The following is a 16,614-nucleotide window of genomic DNA, read 5'->3' on the forward strand; positions in this document are numbered from 1 at the left end:
GACGAGCATCCGCGCCCTTCTCGGCGGTTACACCCGGTTTGTTGTATTTCAAGTAGACGAGGCCAGTTCAGCCTCTCTAACTCGACAGCGGCCTCGCAGTCTGTCTTTCAGAAGAACCAGCGCCTCAGCACAGCGGTGCCACTGACTCTCCCTGACCTTAGGACTTTCCGGGAAGCTGGCAGCCTGTCAAAGTCCACACTCGAGCCCGGCTCACGGAGCCGCCCCCCCAGGTGCAGATAAAGACGCTCCCACTCCTTTATCTTCGAGACTTTCGGGGAAACTGAAAGCATTTCAAAGTCCGGTGTCTGCCGAAGGAGCAGCCATCACACATCTGTCCTTCTTTCCATCATGGCCGCAGCTGCGCAGTTCCAGAGGGTCCGAGACGAGGTCTCTTGCTCCATCTGCCTGGAGCTGTACAGGGACCCGGTGTCCATCGAGTGTGGACACAACTTCTGCCGCTCCTGCATCACTCGCTGCTGGGAGGGGCCGGGCTCGGCCCGCTCCTGCCCCCAGTGCCGGGCAGTGTCAAGAGAGGGTACCCTGAGACCCAACCGGGAGCTGAGGAACATCGTGGACATGTTCAGACTGAATGTATCAGCTGAGAACCCCCGAGACGAGCATCTGTGCCCCAGACACCATCAGAGGCTGCAGCTCTTCTGTGCAGAGGATCACACACTCCTGTGTGTCATCTGCCGAGAGTCCAGGGATCACAAGGCACATACAGTGTGTCCCATAGAGGAGGCTGCCCAGGAGCACAAGGTGAGTGTGTGATGTGTCATAAACGCAGTCCATATGCCACACAGCAGCTCAGATTATTGGAAGCATTTATTGTATACTGATTTCTTGTTACTTACATCAAATAGATGTAGAGGATGAAGTGACAGCAGGTAAGTCTTTTCAGCGCTGCAAGTTAGGGAAGAGTTGAAGATGCCTCCTCTTCATCTCACCAGGCCCATCCTTACTAACTTCTCAGAGTCATCTGACAGCATCACTGGCCCGGTTACCACCAGCAATCTTCATTCTCTTATGTCTGTATTCTCACAGTCATACTTAATTTTGTGAGTGGCAATTTGCGAATCGCTATTTTGGGGACGCAAAAAGCGGTAGCTTTTTTTGCGAGTCGGTATTCTATTGCAGTGCAAATTTGTCATTTGTGAGTGCCTGTCGTACATTGCGCACAGCCATTTTTGTATGCGCAAATCATTTTGCAACTGATTTTGTGCATGCAAAATGGTCATACAACTGGACCAAAGTGTTCTATTTGCTTAATGTAAATTTTGAAAACTGCCCATTGAGCCACTGAGCCGCGTAGACTGCAAGCAATCCTCTACTGACCCCTTGTGATTCAGCACCTTCCGTGAATCTCCATCTGAGAAACCGAGGCCACCTGTTGTGTTGGGGCCCTAGGCCCGCTTTAGCATAATGAATGGACACCGACACTTAGAGGGGTAGCTGGTTAATGGGCCAAAGGCACGTGCCCTCCGCCCTATTTATTAACTGTGTCACGTGACTCGTGACATCAGTGGTGGGTGGGTGTAAAGTGTAGGTTTACAGCCTAACAACTAGAATGTGTCCAGCAGGACACAACATTCCTCCCAAAATTTAATAAAAATTAAGGAAAGGCAAAGTCCGAACCTGTGGGAGGAAATACATAAATATATAATCATCATAAATTTAAAATGAGTCTCTTCAGCTGCTTGCTAGATGACGATGGTGTAAATTGTTGCTGAGACATCAGTTCTCCTGGGCTCGACGTCCTGGTTCTCGGTGGGCGTGCTCTTCTGGACTTGCGCTCTGGAGGTGTGTTCTTCAGTTTACTGAGATCTTGCTTTTGGGGTGACGCCGAACAGGATGACCAGATGGTGAACTTGATGGATGAATGTCTTCTACTAGTCCGTCTGGTTTCGTCACTGTAGGCAGCTTGGCTTTACATTACAAAGGATGGAGAGATTGAAGGACATCCTTCTCACTAGGACGCCCCTCTCTCGGGTGTTCTCCTGCCACGAGATGTCCCGGAGGCCCTTTTCATCAGGATTCCACTGGGCCGGGTGTTTTCCACAGCGTTGCTCCAACGCCACTGTCTGCGTGTGAATGGAGGAGACGATGAGGGTTCTAGCTCACAGAGTCCGTAGCTCCACCTGTAGGGTAGTTGTTGACTCCTGCCTTTGCAGGGTAGATGGCGATGGATCCATCTCTCTTGTCGGGACCCTCTGCCACCGGTGTCCCTGAGGCCTTTGCCCCTTGGATCTCCACGTGTTGGTGTGGATTGGTCAGTTCTCCTTCTTCAGGACATCTGAGCTCCCTCCCCCTCCAGGCTTCCGCTCAATCCCAAAGGTGGGTGTTGCCAATGGCCTGGCCTGTTCTCTCCTGCAGTCGACTGGTCGTCGGGGTCTTGTAAGTAGATGCCTGTTTTGTTCTAGGTGCTATCAGTGTCCTCCTGGACGTGCGGGTCACTGTTCACGATGTTGTGATGTGTGTCACCTCTACTTCTGGTGGGTGTCTAGACTTGTCACACCTCTCCTCACCTTTTCCAGATGTTGTTCTTGATGGCGTCGTGCCACATGACTCCTTTCTTCGTTTTCACTTCTTCGTGGCGTTGTGCCACATCCTTCTCCATTTTCCTTTTCGCGACACGGTGCGGTCACTTTTCTGTCTTTGTCTTACTGACCAGGCTTCTTCAAGCAGCGTGCACTCCGCCTGTTTCCCTCTGGTCTTGTCCTGGCTTTCGGACACTGTCTTCTCTCCACTCTTCTGTGACTGGATCGGTCGTTGCGATCTCTTCTCTTGCCTCCTGTTGCTTCCAATTCTTGTAGGTGTTGCGTCCGTCTCTCCGGATTGTCTTCCGGACATTCTCCTGATCTCTCAGTTCATGGACGTCTTCTGGCAGGACATCTTCATCCTGACTTCCTGGCAGAATACCTACGCTGCGCCTCTCTGGCAGGTCAGCATTCCGGTGACCTGTTGGCAGGTCGGCTTTCTCTTTTTCCTTCTCGGGCGACCATTTGGGTGATCGGCTTTTGCTTGGGCGCCCCTCTGGCTGGTCGGATCATCCTTTTCTTCCTAGGCGATCTTCTTTGCGACCAGAAGGGGTAGACAGCTTCCTCTTTGTGAGTCTTCATGCTGTTCGCGATCCTCGGGATCGCCATATGCTTCCGTTGCAGTACTTTTGCGTTGGCGCACTTTTGTCTGCGCTCTTCATATGCTCTGCTGGTTCCGAAGGGTTACGTCACCGCTTCTTGTTGCTTCGTGTTCAGGTCACTCCCGTTACTTCACGGGTGTACTTGGTTTTCTTCAGGGACCCTGGAGCAGTTGTGGTGGTCGTCTCTCTTCCTCGGTGTTGCACTTGCCTGGTGGGGAGTCTTGGGACCACTGTACCTTAGTGTGGTGTTGCTTTTCTCCCTTTTATTCCGGTAGCAGTGACAGCCTGTGGCCACTAGGCGTTACTGTGATTTCCGTTGGTGTGGCTCCAGTGCTTCTGGTGTTGACCTTTTCCTGGTCACTCCCTTTCGCACGTTGATAGCTGCGCTCTTCTTTCTTCTGGGGGTCCAAGTTTGCTGTCCTCGTTCGCTTTGGGTAGTGTACCCACAACCAATTCTGCATGGAGTTGCATCACTCCTTGCACGTTCCTTGCACTTTGTCAGTTTACTTTTTGCATCTGTGTAGTGTCTTGGCACCACTGTAGTTAGCGTTACTGTGCAGTCATTTTCATACTTGGCAGTCCTTATTGTGCCTTAGTGTCCAGTGTTTCCTTTTCCTCTCCACTGGTGCTCTTTGTCCTTCAGTCAGGTACTGCATTACTTTCTGCCAGGCATACGGTCCTCCCAGCTTACTCTCTCATCATTTGGGTGGTATGTAACGTTGCAGCCACAGTCTTCCCTGTGGAGTGTGCAATGGTGCACTTTGGCCACTAGATGGCAGTGCAGGCTTAACTTGCGGCAGTTCATCGCCGTTTTTCTTGCACGTGATACTTCGGTCAGTTTCTTGACTCTGTCTCTAGGTTTGTGCTCCACAGGAGCGTCGCTGGGGCAGATGGGGGGGGGGGGGCAGCCAACTCGCGATGGGTGCTGCTTTCATCTTCCTACCTTGATCCCCCTACGAGCTGCAGACCCGCATGGACTGTCCTGGTTCGCCTTTCCATGCCCCAGCAGTCCTCGATGCTCCCTGACCACTCTGCATGCCGCGGTGAGTTATCTCCCTAAATTCCAGTGCTTCTGGGCAGCGCTGGATACTGACTGTTCCTTTTGGAGGGAAGGAGGGCTGGCGCCATTACATGTTGAAGGGGAGGGGGGGGTTGCACTCATTGCTTCAGCGGCGTTTGCCACGCTTGTTCTGAATAAGTCCTCCGCCCCTCCCAGCAGGCCTTTTCTTTCACGGGCTGCGTTGGGGTTTCTGCTGGTGCCTCCTACGGTCACAAAGTTTTACAATGTTAGCACCCAGCAGCTCTCCACACGCTGCGTGCACTTCCCTGCTACTTCGAGTCCCCTTCTCCCCTCCGCCAAAGCTTCACTCTCGTGCTGCGCGGGGGGGGGGGTGCTGGTAGAGTTGCTCCCGGCAGTGGTGGGTGGGCTCCGCTTGTAGTTCACAGCGCCCGAAAGCTCTCCACACGCTGCCGGTCGCTCATCGCTTCTCTTCACTAGGCTGGGCAGCGTCTCTCCCTGCAGCGGGTGGGCTCCGCTTTGTGGTCTCGGTGGCGCTGGCTGGCGGCCGCCATTGTCTCTGATATCACCGTTGCGGGTGGGCTCCGCTTTTGATTTCTCCCATTAGGGGGGTCGCTTCATGCTTGCGCGGCCCCCCAGGCACCTCTCCACACCCGGGCTCACCTCCGGCCTGTGGGTCTCGTCCCGGCGGGGGTCACGCTGCTGCGGCCAACTCGGGTAGGCTCCGGTCGGTCAGCTTCAGTCCGGGGCACAGTTGTGGCCATGCAGGTGGGCTCTGGCCGGTCCGCTTCTTCGGTAGGTGTCTCTGCAGGCGTGAGAGGTGCGGGGTGGGCTCCCGGTCACTCTCTCATTGGCACCCAGGCCCAGGGCAAGGCACACGCCCCGCGGGCCTCATGGCGGCCGGCGATCATTCACGGGAGGCTGCCCTTGCTGCAGGTAACTCCCTCCCCCTTTTCTTTTGGCTCTTGCACGTCATTGGCACAGCCACTCCTCGTCGCCATTGTTGTGTTGGGGCCCTAGGCCCACATTAGCATAATGAATGGACACCGACACTTAGAGGGGTAGCTGGTTAATGGGCCAAGAGCACGTGCACTCCGCCCTATTTATTAACTGTGTCACGTGACTCGTGACATCAGTGGTGGGTGGGTGTAAAGTGTAGGTTTACAGCCTAACAACTAGAATGTGTCCAGCAGGACACAACAGCCACCCAAGTGAAGCCCTCGTGCATCTGTGATCACCCGCCTGACTCCAGGCCCCCCAGCCAATCTCGCCTCGTGCCTCAGGCTGGCCTTCCCTCATTCCGTGGAACACCACAACAACCTCCACCAATCCCACAGCTTCCGAATTTGAATTTTGACCGCCAAGAATGGACACGCAGGCTACTAAGCGCTGCCTTCCTTCCCTGTGAAATCGTGCTAACTAACTATTCCAGCCATACCGACTGTGGCTGTATGTCTTTCAACAAGGGGTGGTGATGGACAGAGTCTCTGAATTAAGCAGAGTACTCTCACCCAGTCAAAAGATCAGGGCTAGATCCAACACCGTTTTTTAGCTCATTGCACCATCCCAGTTTCAGAACCTGGCTGTATGCAAATTAGTCTGTCCCTGGCCCAGTGCATCATGGGAACAGGGCAGACCAGACTACAAAAGCCAATTCTTACACTGGGAAGGAAACAAGCTTCCGGGGACCGGTTTCTGGCATTTCAGCCGTCTTCGGCCCGGCTTGCTTGAATCCTGATGGTGCAATGAGCAAGGGACTCACATCTGGATTCAAGCAAGCCGGGCCGAAGAGGCTGAAATGCCAGAAACCGGTCCCCGGTAGCTTGTCTCCTTTCTGGTGAAGAATTGGCTTGGTAGTTCGGTCTGCCCTGTTCCCATGATGCACTGGGCCAGGGACAGACTAATTTGCATATAGCCAGGTTCTGAGCTGGGATGGGGCAGTGAGATAAATAACGGTGATGGATCAAGCCCTGATCTTTGGACTGGGTAAGAGTGGTCTGCTTAATTCAGACACTCTGTTCATCACCACCCCCCTTTTCTGAATCGTGTATGTCTTTCAGGCAATTTTCTGATTCTGTCCTGGTGATGATCCCAGGATTCTTTTACAGGGATCGAAACGTCATCAACTTGTTTAACACCGTGTGCACAAACCTATGTATATGCAATGTGTAACGGTTGTGTTCATTATCCCACTTGTTTAACCACTCACATTCACAAACAAGCCTTGTGCTTTGCCTGATTGTTTGTTTTTTGTTCACTTTGATGTCTTAAATGCAGGACTGTGTCCCACTTTATTTGTTTTTCTCTTGATTCTCTTAATTGCCATTTGATTAACTCTGACTATTCGTCTGGACAGTAATGATATAGAACTGATTTCATCTATATTTATTGTGTTTCTTCATTTCACCCCTGTTTTCAAAATTATCATTACCCAAGGTCCTTGTGTACCTGATTGGGCCTCCTTGTTTTGTTTAAATATACTATTTGCTTAGTGCGGTGGAACAGCCTAACACAGAGGACTGTAAGACATTTATTGCACAACAATAATGGACACACATCTCAAGAAGGAGATCCAGACCAATTTGAGAAAATTATACTTATATTTCATTCTTAAGACCAAGTTTATCGCATTACAGTAAGTAGGAGTCAATAGGCACATTAACTGGGGTGACTACACTCTCAATTTTGCCACCCTCCTGTGGGAGGGGGCATAGACCTAGTCCTGATTGAAAGGGTCCCCCATCTTCAAGATGGCGAGGACTGAAAGTTGTGCTTCACCTCGCTTCCCCCATCTTAGGGGTGGGGTTAGCAGAGGTCGGCACACCTCCTATCTTTTTTAATTTTCCTGCAGGTTTTCCTGCAGGTGTGCTCAATTAGAGCACTTTGGTCCTGCAGGTTTTCTTTCAGGGGTGTAAACCAGGGGCTGCCATCTGCTACTAGTAGCAGAAGCTGGGTGTTGCATCACAAAGGCCGATGCTCCCCTCTTGTCTACTGGCCCACCCTGGGGGGGAGGCATGACACCCATACCCAGCATTTGCTTTGTTTCTAGCCCTCAGAGTGCAGGGACTGTCTACAGAGGGTTTCAGAAATATGTCCGGTGGTGGCTGGCTGCCTACAGCTGGTCAGAGACCACACCAGGGTTGTTAGAGATTCAGGGAGCACCTCTGAGGTGCCCTCTGGGTACATGGAACAAAAAATCCTACACTGGCATCCGTGTGGATTTATTGGAAGGAGTACTTTGGTACCAAACACTCCTGTATTTAGTATGGATGGGCGAATTTTGCGGATCTGCGGTCCGCAAATTCGCGTGAAATCGCAAAAAAGTCAGCGAATTCGCGGATTTTCCCGCAAAATCGCAGATTTTTTTGCGATTTCCATCTACTCAACTGGAGCACTTTCTACTGGCTAATCCAGTAAGTGCTACCTCGTTGGGTAAATGATAGTGCTTTTCCTACACTGCAGCTGCGTAGGGCCAGAAGATTTGTCTCCACTGACCATGTGTGCCTGTAACTTTGCCACAGCGCCAAAAGGCGCCGAGGTCTCTTGAGTGAGCTGTCCATCATAGTGGGGAAAGAGCGGGAAGACATTTCATACTGCTAGTGTGTGGTGGGCGGGACTTCTATGCGAGTTCACATGCCTCATGAAAGCAGCCTCTTGGTCAGAGGAACTACATGGGGATGGCGCTCGAGAAACTCATGGATGCAAAGACCTCCCTCAACGATTACAGCTAATTTTGCACAGGCAGATATGGGGATAAAGCACACTTGCCCAGCCTCGACCTTGCTCACTACCTTTTTCGGGCTGATTAATATGTTACTGAATTTGAGCTTCAACTCGCGCACCTACTTTATTCATATCTGTAAATGCTTCCTGTTGAGGTATAATTTTGTGACAGGAGCCTCGTGCCAGAATTAATCCTGCCCTGCATATTTATCTATGAAGATGCCACCGTTTTGTGCAATACTTCTCCTCCACTGCAGTACTTTCTACTGGCTAATCAGTAAGTGCTACATCGTTGGTTAAATGTATAGTGCTTTTCCGACACTGCAGCTACGTAAAGGGCCAAAAGATTTGTCTCCAGTGACCACGTGTGCCTGTAACTTTGCCACCATGCCAAAACACGCCGAGGTCCCCTAAGTGTGCCGTCCATCATAGTGGGGAAAGGGCGGGAAGATGTTTCATACCGCTAGGCAGTGGTCTTCAAACTTTTTGATGCAGAGACCCCCCTCACTTAAAAAACCTTGAAGGAGGACCCCCTCCTCACAAAAATTTATAGAAACTGATATTACTCATCATCAAAAACCATAAACACCCCAATTATAACAGCAAATCATTTTTACAGTGGATAAATAATATTAAATAGTGTATTCTGTAAGGTCTTTCACTGTCAGGTAGCTACACATAAAATAACGGGAATCTTACATGAAAAATAAATGTAAATAGTTGTTACTCAGTGGGAAAGGTACAACAGTACATTATGAAACCTCTATTAGTTAATACACTGAAGAGGTCTGTATGTAACCAGAGAGAGACAGAATTATATCTTGGTTTTTGCAGTGGAGAATAGTGACTTGTATATTTTTAGTGCTACAAGGTCACAGCCTGTGACAGAAAGCACTGTGAATATGTAGGTCATTATTTAATACTTGCATTACACACGGTATAAGCTGAATTGCAAAAAAATGCGCCAAACATTTTACGATGAAATTATGCTTCCAAAATATAGTAATACCCAGACTGTATGTAATGCATTTTTTTTGCATAACTGTCCCTTCAACAACTCATCAGGGGTAGTAAACACTATGTAATCTTTACACTGCACAGCTCACTTGTTAACTACCAAAAATTAATTTCATTTTATTATCAAAAATAATGAATCTATTATCACAGAGCTTCGAGTGATTCGATCAATAAAAGCCAGGACTGGCTCCTTTGCATTTGCAGATTGCACCTTACATTTGCAGATTAACACGTGGCGCACATTTGCATTTCTTTCAGGCATGCCACCCTGTCAGGAAGGCTTATTTAGCGGTCTGCCCGGGTTTCACAGCACAGGTCACTCCCTGAATGACACTGTAACTGAAGCATTTAAAACTATCGAAAGTAACCACCCTAGAACAGTTGTCTTTTTTTAACTAAACGTAGAGGAACATTTTTTCATAAATCACAAAGTCTGGACAAGTCATCCCCTCCGGTCCCGACCACTTTGACCTCTGGGTGAAACCCCGGCTGATAGGGAAACCTGTGTGGTTATGCCCGGTTTCACAGCTCTTGTATTCCACCTTCAAGATGCGGAGCGGTTCAGTCCTCGATATTCATAAACGAAAAATAAACATGACATCAAGCTTGCCCGAACCACGCCACTTGCAAAATGAGTCCCCACTTAACATTGCCAGACCCAAAGGATACCAGAGTCTGACACCACCATCTCATTGTTTCGATTCACAAGGTACCTTAAGTGTGGAAAAAAAGCCTCAGGTCACACGAGGCAATATGAGTCCACAAAGGCAAAAATGCCTAAATTACAGACGTGGAGGTGCCACCTGTAATTTATGCATGTAAACATGAGGCCAAGGGGTAAACGCCCATGTTCATAAACAAGCACGCAGGCACAACTACTCGCTTAGTTGGACATCTACACTTCCTTCCCAACGGCCGGTGAACCTTGTGCTCAAGGCATGGGCAGTGTACAGATATTTCAGACTGTCATAGGCAGCTGTAGGAAGGAAAGACGTGAATAAAAATCCTTTTTCATGAAGAGATAAAATGGTCCATTAAAAGAATTTTAGAACTGATTCCCTGTCCCGTATGCGTGCAGACACAGCAAGATTCTAAGACACTGCTGAAGGTCAGGGAGTACACATACACGGGATGTCTGTGAATGCCGACAATAAAGCTGGGGAATGCGCCTCCCCCTTCCATGACTCCACGGCCCCCCTGGGGGTCGCGCCCCACAGACTGAAGACCTCTGCGCTAGCTTGTGGTGTGCGGGCCAAACGGGCAGGGTTCAATGCGAGTTCACATGCCTCTGTCTTTTAAAGGGTCAGAGATCGAGCAGAGCTGCAACAAATGACGAGAAAGCAGCCTTCAGGTCACTGGAACCACACGGGGATGGCGCTCGAGAAACTCATTGGTGCAAAGACCTCCTCAAGGATTACAGCTCATTTTCGACGGCAGATGTGGGATAAAGGACACTTGCCCAGTATCGACCTTGCTCTGTAATTTTTTGGGCTGATTAATACATTACTGAATTTGAGCTTCAACTCAGGCACCTGCTTTATTCATATCTGTAAGTGCTTCCTGTTGAGGTATAATTTTTGGCCCACAGGAAGCACTTAAAGAGTTAATTAAGGCAGGTGCCAGAGTTGAAGCTAACTTTGTAACCATTTTAGAATGGCGCCAGCAAGCACTCTGGCAGCTTGCCGGCACCATTCTAAAATGGTTACAAAGTTAGCTTCAACTCGAGCACCTGCCTTAACTGTGCTTCCTGTGGGCCAAAAAAACCAAAAAAAAATCCGCTCGCTCGCGAATTTGCAAATTTTTTAGCAATTTCGCGAGATTCTTGGATCTCGAAATTGCCGAAAATTCGCAAATTTCACGAGCGGAGCGGATTTTGCGTCCATACTTAGTATTTAGTGAAGCCATCATGGTGCTGTGGAACTTGAGTTGTCGAGTTCCCAGCCAATGTACTCTCTATGGCTTCACTGATTCAATCAATAATAGGAAATGGTGCACAATGTTGTAGGGGCATATCTGCTCATGCAGATATGCCCTCACCTGCTATGTTATTGATATGTTATGTTATTTATATTTGTAAAGCACAACGGTTATCCGAAGGTGTCCTGGTGCTAGCTTCTACCATCGGAACATAGGAAGACAAGGAAATCCTAGATGCTGAAAAGCCATGTTTTTAGTGCTTTCCTAAACACCATTAGGTCAGTGGCGATTCATATGTGGAAGGGGAGTGTAATAATCCAAGCTGCAGACACAGGTGAAGAGTGAATAAATCAGAAGTTTATTCCTTTAAGAAGATGTCAGCCACCAGTCTGTTAAAACATCCTTTTGTCCATCAACGCTCCTCACATTTCAAAGGATAACCTGACCTATATACATTCTAAGCATAGAAACATTAGAAGGCTAGAATGTTACTAGAATGTTACTAGAACGATCATAGAGAATATAAAGAGAACTGATCCTGTACAAGATGGAGAACAAACAGTGTGCAGAATATCACACATATCCCTCCTTAAAACTAAAATAAAACTTAAAACTATATCCACTATTACACAAATACACAATTCCTTTACTAAAAATAAAAACAAGATTAATCTTTACAGTAAAATCAAGAAAGTTTTAATGTGAAATGTTTTTAAATGAATAGTGAAAACAGTCAAGCATAATCCAAAAGGTATCTTGGTGGAACAGATACTCTTGAAGAACATCGTACAATCCCATCCTCCTTATGTGGACCAATACTTTTTCCTTGTGCATCAAATGAAGTAGAACATTTGCCATCAGCACTAGAACATTTGTGAAAATTACTACTTAACAAAACCACCCTATTCAGGTTCCATACTCTATAATCATGAGTCTTAACAGCATTAGAAAAAACCTTGATGACTTTCATTGGTATAAAATATTTAGGATTACTATCAAGACCCGGATGTTTTACTGCAACCCAATCTCCAACTTTTACATTCAACGTCTTTGTGGATTTCTTTTTGTCAAAATATTCTTTCCTCTGCAAAGCTAATCTTTCTTCTTTAGCTTCCACATCATCTTGATTTATAGAATGTTCCTTTCCCTTTTATACACAATATTTATTGACCCAAGGGGGTTCTAAATTTGTATTAGGAATTCTCCCTCTAAAGAGTCTTCCCAGTGGTCGAATGAGGTGTCAATCTGTATTCATTTATTTTCTCTACAACTTCTTTCTTCCAGTCCAGAAAATTACATTTCGCCAAGGAAATGGTTTCCTTTAGGACTCTATTTAGCCTCTCAATCATGCCATCAGCCTCTGGGCGATAAATCGCACATCATTTATGTACTACACCATTAGAGGCAAGACACTCTTTAATCTCTTTAGACACTAGTTGTACCCCATTGTCAGTAAGTATAGAACAAGGAATACCTTCACTCAAGAATAGACTTCTCAAACAATCTATCACATGTTTAGAATCAACACTTGACAAAAAGAAAATCTCTGGCCAGCGAGAAAACATATCAATCACCATCAGAAGATACAATTGTGACCCTTTCTCATTAATAGGTCCAAGTATATCCAAGGCAATCTCCTCCCAAGGACGTGAAGGTCTCTTCCTAATAATCATGGGTTGTACTCTCGAAGACCTAGTTTTGTCACATGAAACACACGACATACATTCACGAATCCCTCTTTCCACCATTTTGTCCATACCTGGCCACCAATAGGACATGTGCAATCTTTCCTTCGTTTTTGAGATGCCAGGATGAGATACTTGAGCCAATTTAATCAGTTCATTTGTTAAGATACTGGGAGGAACCAATTTTGTACCTCTAAACAGCAATTCATTCTCAAAAGACAATTCATGTCTTATGCACCAAAAAGGTTTGGTTCCATCCAACCCCACCTTAGCGTTTGGCCAATCTTTGTGTAACAAAGAAATTACCTCCATACTGACTTCATCTGATTTAATTGCCTCACGCCACTTCTCCTCATCAATATGACCATGATATACAACACATACCCAATCATAACCTGTTCCCAACTCCTCTTCGTCTAAACCTGTATTCTCAAGGGAAACAAGATGGGAAAGCACATCCGCAACACAATTCTATAATCCAGGAATATATTTTACAGAAAAAGAATACTCCTGAAGCCCAATGATCCACCAATCCAACTTGAAAAAAGATCAATACCCTCCCTCTCAAAAATTTCAATTAAGAGTTTGTGATCAGTTCTGACTTCAAAATGAATTCCCCACAATAATTTTTTCAATTTCTTTATGGCCCAAAAAAAGCTAATGATTCCCGTTCCACCACAGAATACCTGAATTCTGGATCTTTCAAACTCCTGGACAAGAACATAATGGTATTCATTCCTGAAGGAGTAATTTGTTGAAGCACCGCTCCTAACTCTTTCTCACTTGCATCAGTGGTAAGTATGCATTTAAACCTTGTATCAAAGTTTTGAAGAAAAGGAGCATTTCCTAACTATCTTTTAATTTTAGAAAACTCCTCTTCACATTCACCAGACCATACAAAGCTACACTTTTTCGTAATAAGGACCTCATATTGACTGTTAAATTTGCAAAATTATTAACAAACTTAGCATAGTACTTGACCATGCCTTGAACTTTCATGACCTCTTCTTAATTTGTGGGAGAAGCCATTCCTTGTATTGCACTGACCAATTCCTGTTTAAGTTTAATGCCAGTTTCACTTATGTGATGACCCAAATAGTTTAAAGCATTGGTTCTAAACTTGCATTTCTCAATCTTGACAGTTAATTTGTACTCACACAGTTTCATCAATACCGATCAGAGGATATTATCATGTTCATCCATATTTTTCCCAAAAATCAGCAAATCATCTTGAGACATACATACTCCCTTTATATCTCTCAAGACCAGTTCCATAGCCTATTGGAATGCAGAGGAAGCTGACACCAATCCAAATGGCATACACACAAACCTATACGTGCCAAAGGGAGTTATAAATGCTGTAAGATCCCTTGAAGCCTCATCCAATTCAATTTGGTGATATGCAGATGTTAAATCAAGTGTACTAAAGACCTTGGCACCACCTAATAACGTTACTAATTCATTTATATTAGGTAATGGATACCTATCCACAATCACACTTTTGTATAATTGGTGTAAGTCTATGCATAATCTCAAATCGCTGTTGGATATTCGCGAAGCGACTACCGGAGCCAACCACTCAGTTTCTTCAACTTCTTCAATTATACCACCACTCTTAAGTTTCTCAATCTCCACTTGCATTTCAGACCTAACTGATATTGGCACATTTCTGACTTTACAGCACACAGGAGCAGCACCAGCCTTTAACTTTATCTTATGTTGGTAACCCTTAAGCATCCTAAACCCTTTTTAAACACTTCAGGAAAATCTTTTGTAAGATTATGCACATACATTTCATCACCTGGATTATCAACAGTGTTTAATCTTTCTTTCAGTAAAATGGGAGGATCTGAATTTGGATCAAGGTATACATCTAAGTCACCTTGGTGCAGCCAACTGATAATACTATCCCCTTTTTTGGATCTGTACATTTTTCCAGAAACCATTCTACCCTTGTACTCAATCAAAACTATGAAATAGCCATGTAATTTTATTGTCTCTCCACCATAGGCTAATGGAATTATGTCATGTTTGAGTAATTTAATTTTGCCTTTAAGCTTACTGTCATAAAAGGCACCAGAGACAATAGTAATTTTTGCCTCTGAATCAAATAAAACATTGGTCAACTCCCCATCAACCATGATACAATCAGTGGGTGAATTTTTCTTTAAAGAAGAAGTTTCAACTTGCACCACAATTTGACCACATTCAAAATCTTCAGACCCTACATCTGAATTGCTTTCTTCATATATTTCTACCCTTTTCACTTTAGTTTTTTGCTTGGTCTTGCACACAAAGGAGAAGTGACCCTTCATCTTACATTTAGAACACACATGATCCAAAGCTGGAAATTTTTCATCATTTGCTAGATGACCTTACTTGTCACACCTGTAACATCTTATGCGAGACTTATTATCACCAATTCTCCTTTGATCACTTTTACGTTTGTCATCTCGAATGACTTTGTTTCTAACATTAACGTCATTAACTGTTTGAACCTTGAGATCTTTTGAACTGTCCTTCTTGATGACATTAACACATTTTACAGAATATTCAATTCTTTTAGCGATAGCCAAGACCTATTCCAACGTAGGTTCATCTCTCAACCAAAGTTCATCTCTGACCTTTTCCATGTTGCAACCCATCATGAATTGATCTCTGATGTGTTCATCACTTAAACCTTCATATTTACAAGAGGACGCCAGTTTCCTTAAGTCAGTGACATATGTTTCCACGCTTTCATCCTCCTTCTGCAGTCTCTTCCCAAAATTGTACCTCTCTAAAATTGTACTGACCCTAGGAAGATAATGCTTATCTAATTTTAAGATACATATTTCATACTCATTTAACTCATTTGATTCGTCATCTGTTAGCTCAGGAAGATGATCAAACACATCTTGCCCTTCAGCTCCTAAGCAATGAAGAAGAAGAGATGTTTTACGCTCAGCACTTAGAGATGCACCACACACCCTAGCATAACGTTCAAAAACATGTTTCCACTTCTTCCATCGAATCGGGGGTTCACCAGGACTAGACAAAAAGAAGGGGGCTGCTGTTGCATTTTGCATGGTGCTAAATACATGCTAGTAGTTTAAAGACAAATCATACAAAACAAGCTTCTTTTACCTCAATAAGATGAACATTAAGTTTGCAGTTGTAGATTTTTAGAAAATACAATAAACAAACCAAATTTAACAATTAAAAAAAAATTGAGACACTTAGAAGTTTGTATCTCTGAAGTCTTAAAAATTAATCTATAAGAAAGTAATGTAAGCACTGTAGATTATTGTAGAATCCTTGACTGAGTCTCGAACATTCATTTACAAGCGTGTGGATTACAGAGTCATTAACGCTGTAGAGTATTGGAGATTACCTGTCTGGATATTAGTGTAACAGCGTGTGGATCGCTGAGAAATTATGTTAAACGATCCACTCAAGACAATGAAGACTCCAAAATGAAGAAGTTTGGCATAGATCGCACAATGGTGTTTTTGGCAACTACTCCGTGAACAGGGGCAGTTGAGTCTAATACGTAATTAATATCTATTACGTGAACAGACACTTTTAGGTGCCACATGAATCGAAAACCACAACAACTAGAGCACAATAACAACTAGATCCGGAATTCCAACATGGCCACTGTAATCCACGTCATCTCGCATCACGCAACGTTAGCACGCTGACATCATCATGTTAACAGAAGCTTCCATCAGAAAACGCCAGAACATGGAACAACACTTTCGACCTCTGCGATGATGCCAGCTTGGAATGACGATGAGGACTCCGAATGTTGCAAGTATTTGAAAAATGACTTGTGCTCGAGCGAGTTTAAAAAAACCAGTTGAATACACACGATCAAAGTTTAACAAAAATGTGTGCTCGTGCTATGCTCCATATACATCAAAATTATAGGCAGAAAGATCGCTGTGCTATGCTCTATATATACAAAAATTATAAGCAGAAGGTTCAAGTAGAACGTTTCTAAGATGTTTAGTTGCACTGCACTTCAGCACACAACCAGATCGCATTAACGTTACTATCAAGGACTCAACAATAGTACAATATGGGCATGCTGGTGCAGACAGATAGTCTGAAATTTAGGCTACTGTGTCCCT

The 16,614-nt window shown here is 45.3% G+C and overlaps 1 protein-coding gene across 1 annotated transcript in view; it reads left to right on the forward strand.

The window, feature by feature from the left end:
• The first annotated feature begins 286 nt into the window (after positions 1–286).
• The window catches only part of LOC144752366 (E3 ubiquitin-protein ligase TRIM39-like), a 296,195-nt gene continuing 279,867 nt past the window's right edge, over positions 287–16,614 (forward strand). Inside the window, exon 1 of the mRNA XM_078640300.1 lies at positions 287–759. Coding sequence (XP_078496426.1) covers positions 349–759 — 411 coding nt within the window. The 5' untranslated portion in view covers positions 287–348. The remainder of the gene's footprint in view (positions 760–16,614) is intronic.

Source organism: Lissotriton helveticus, chromosome 5_1 (genome assembly GCF_964261635.1).
Source record: "Lissotriton helveticus chromosome 5_1, aLisHel1.1, whole genome shotgun sequence".
Lineage (NCBI taxonomy): Eukaryota > Metazoa > Chordata > Amphibia > Caudata > Salamandridae > Lissotriton > Lissotriton helveticus.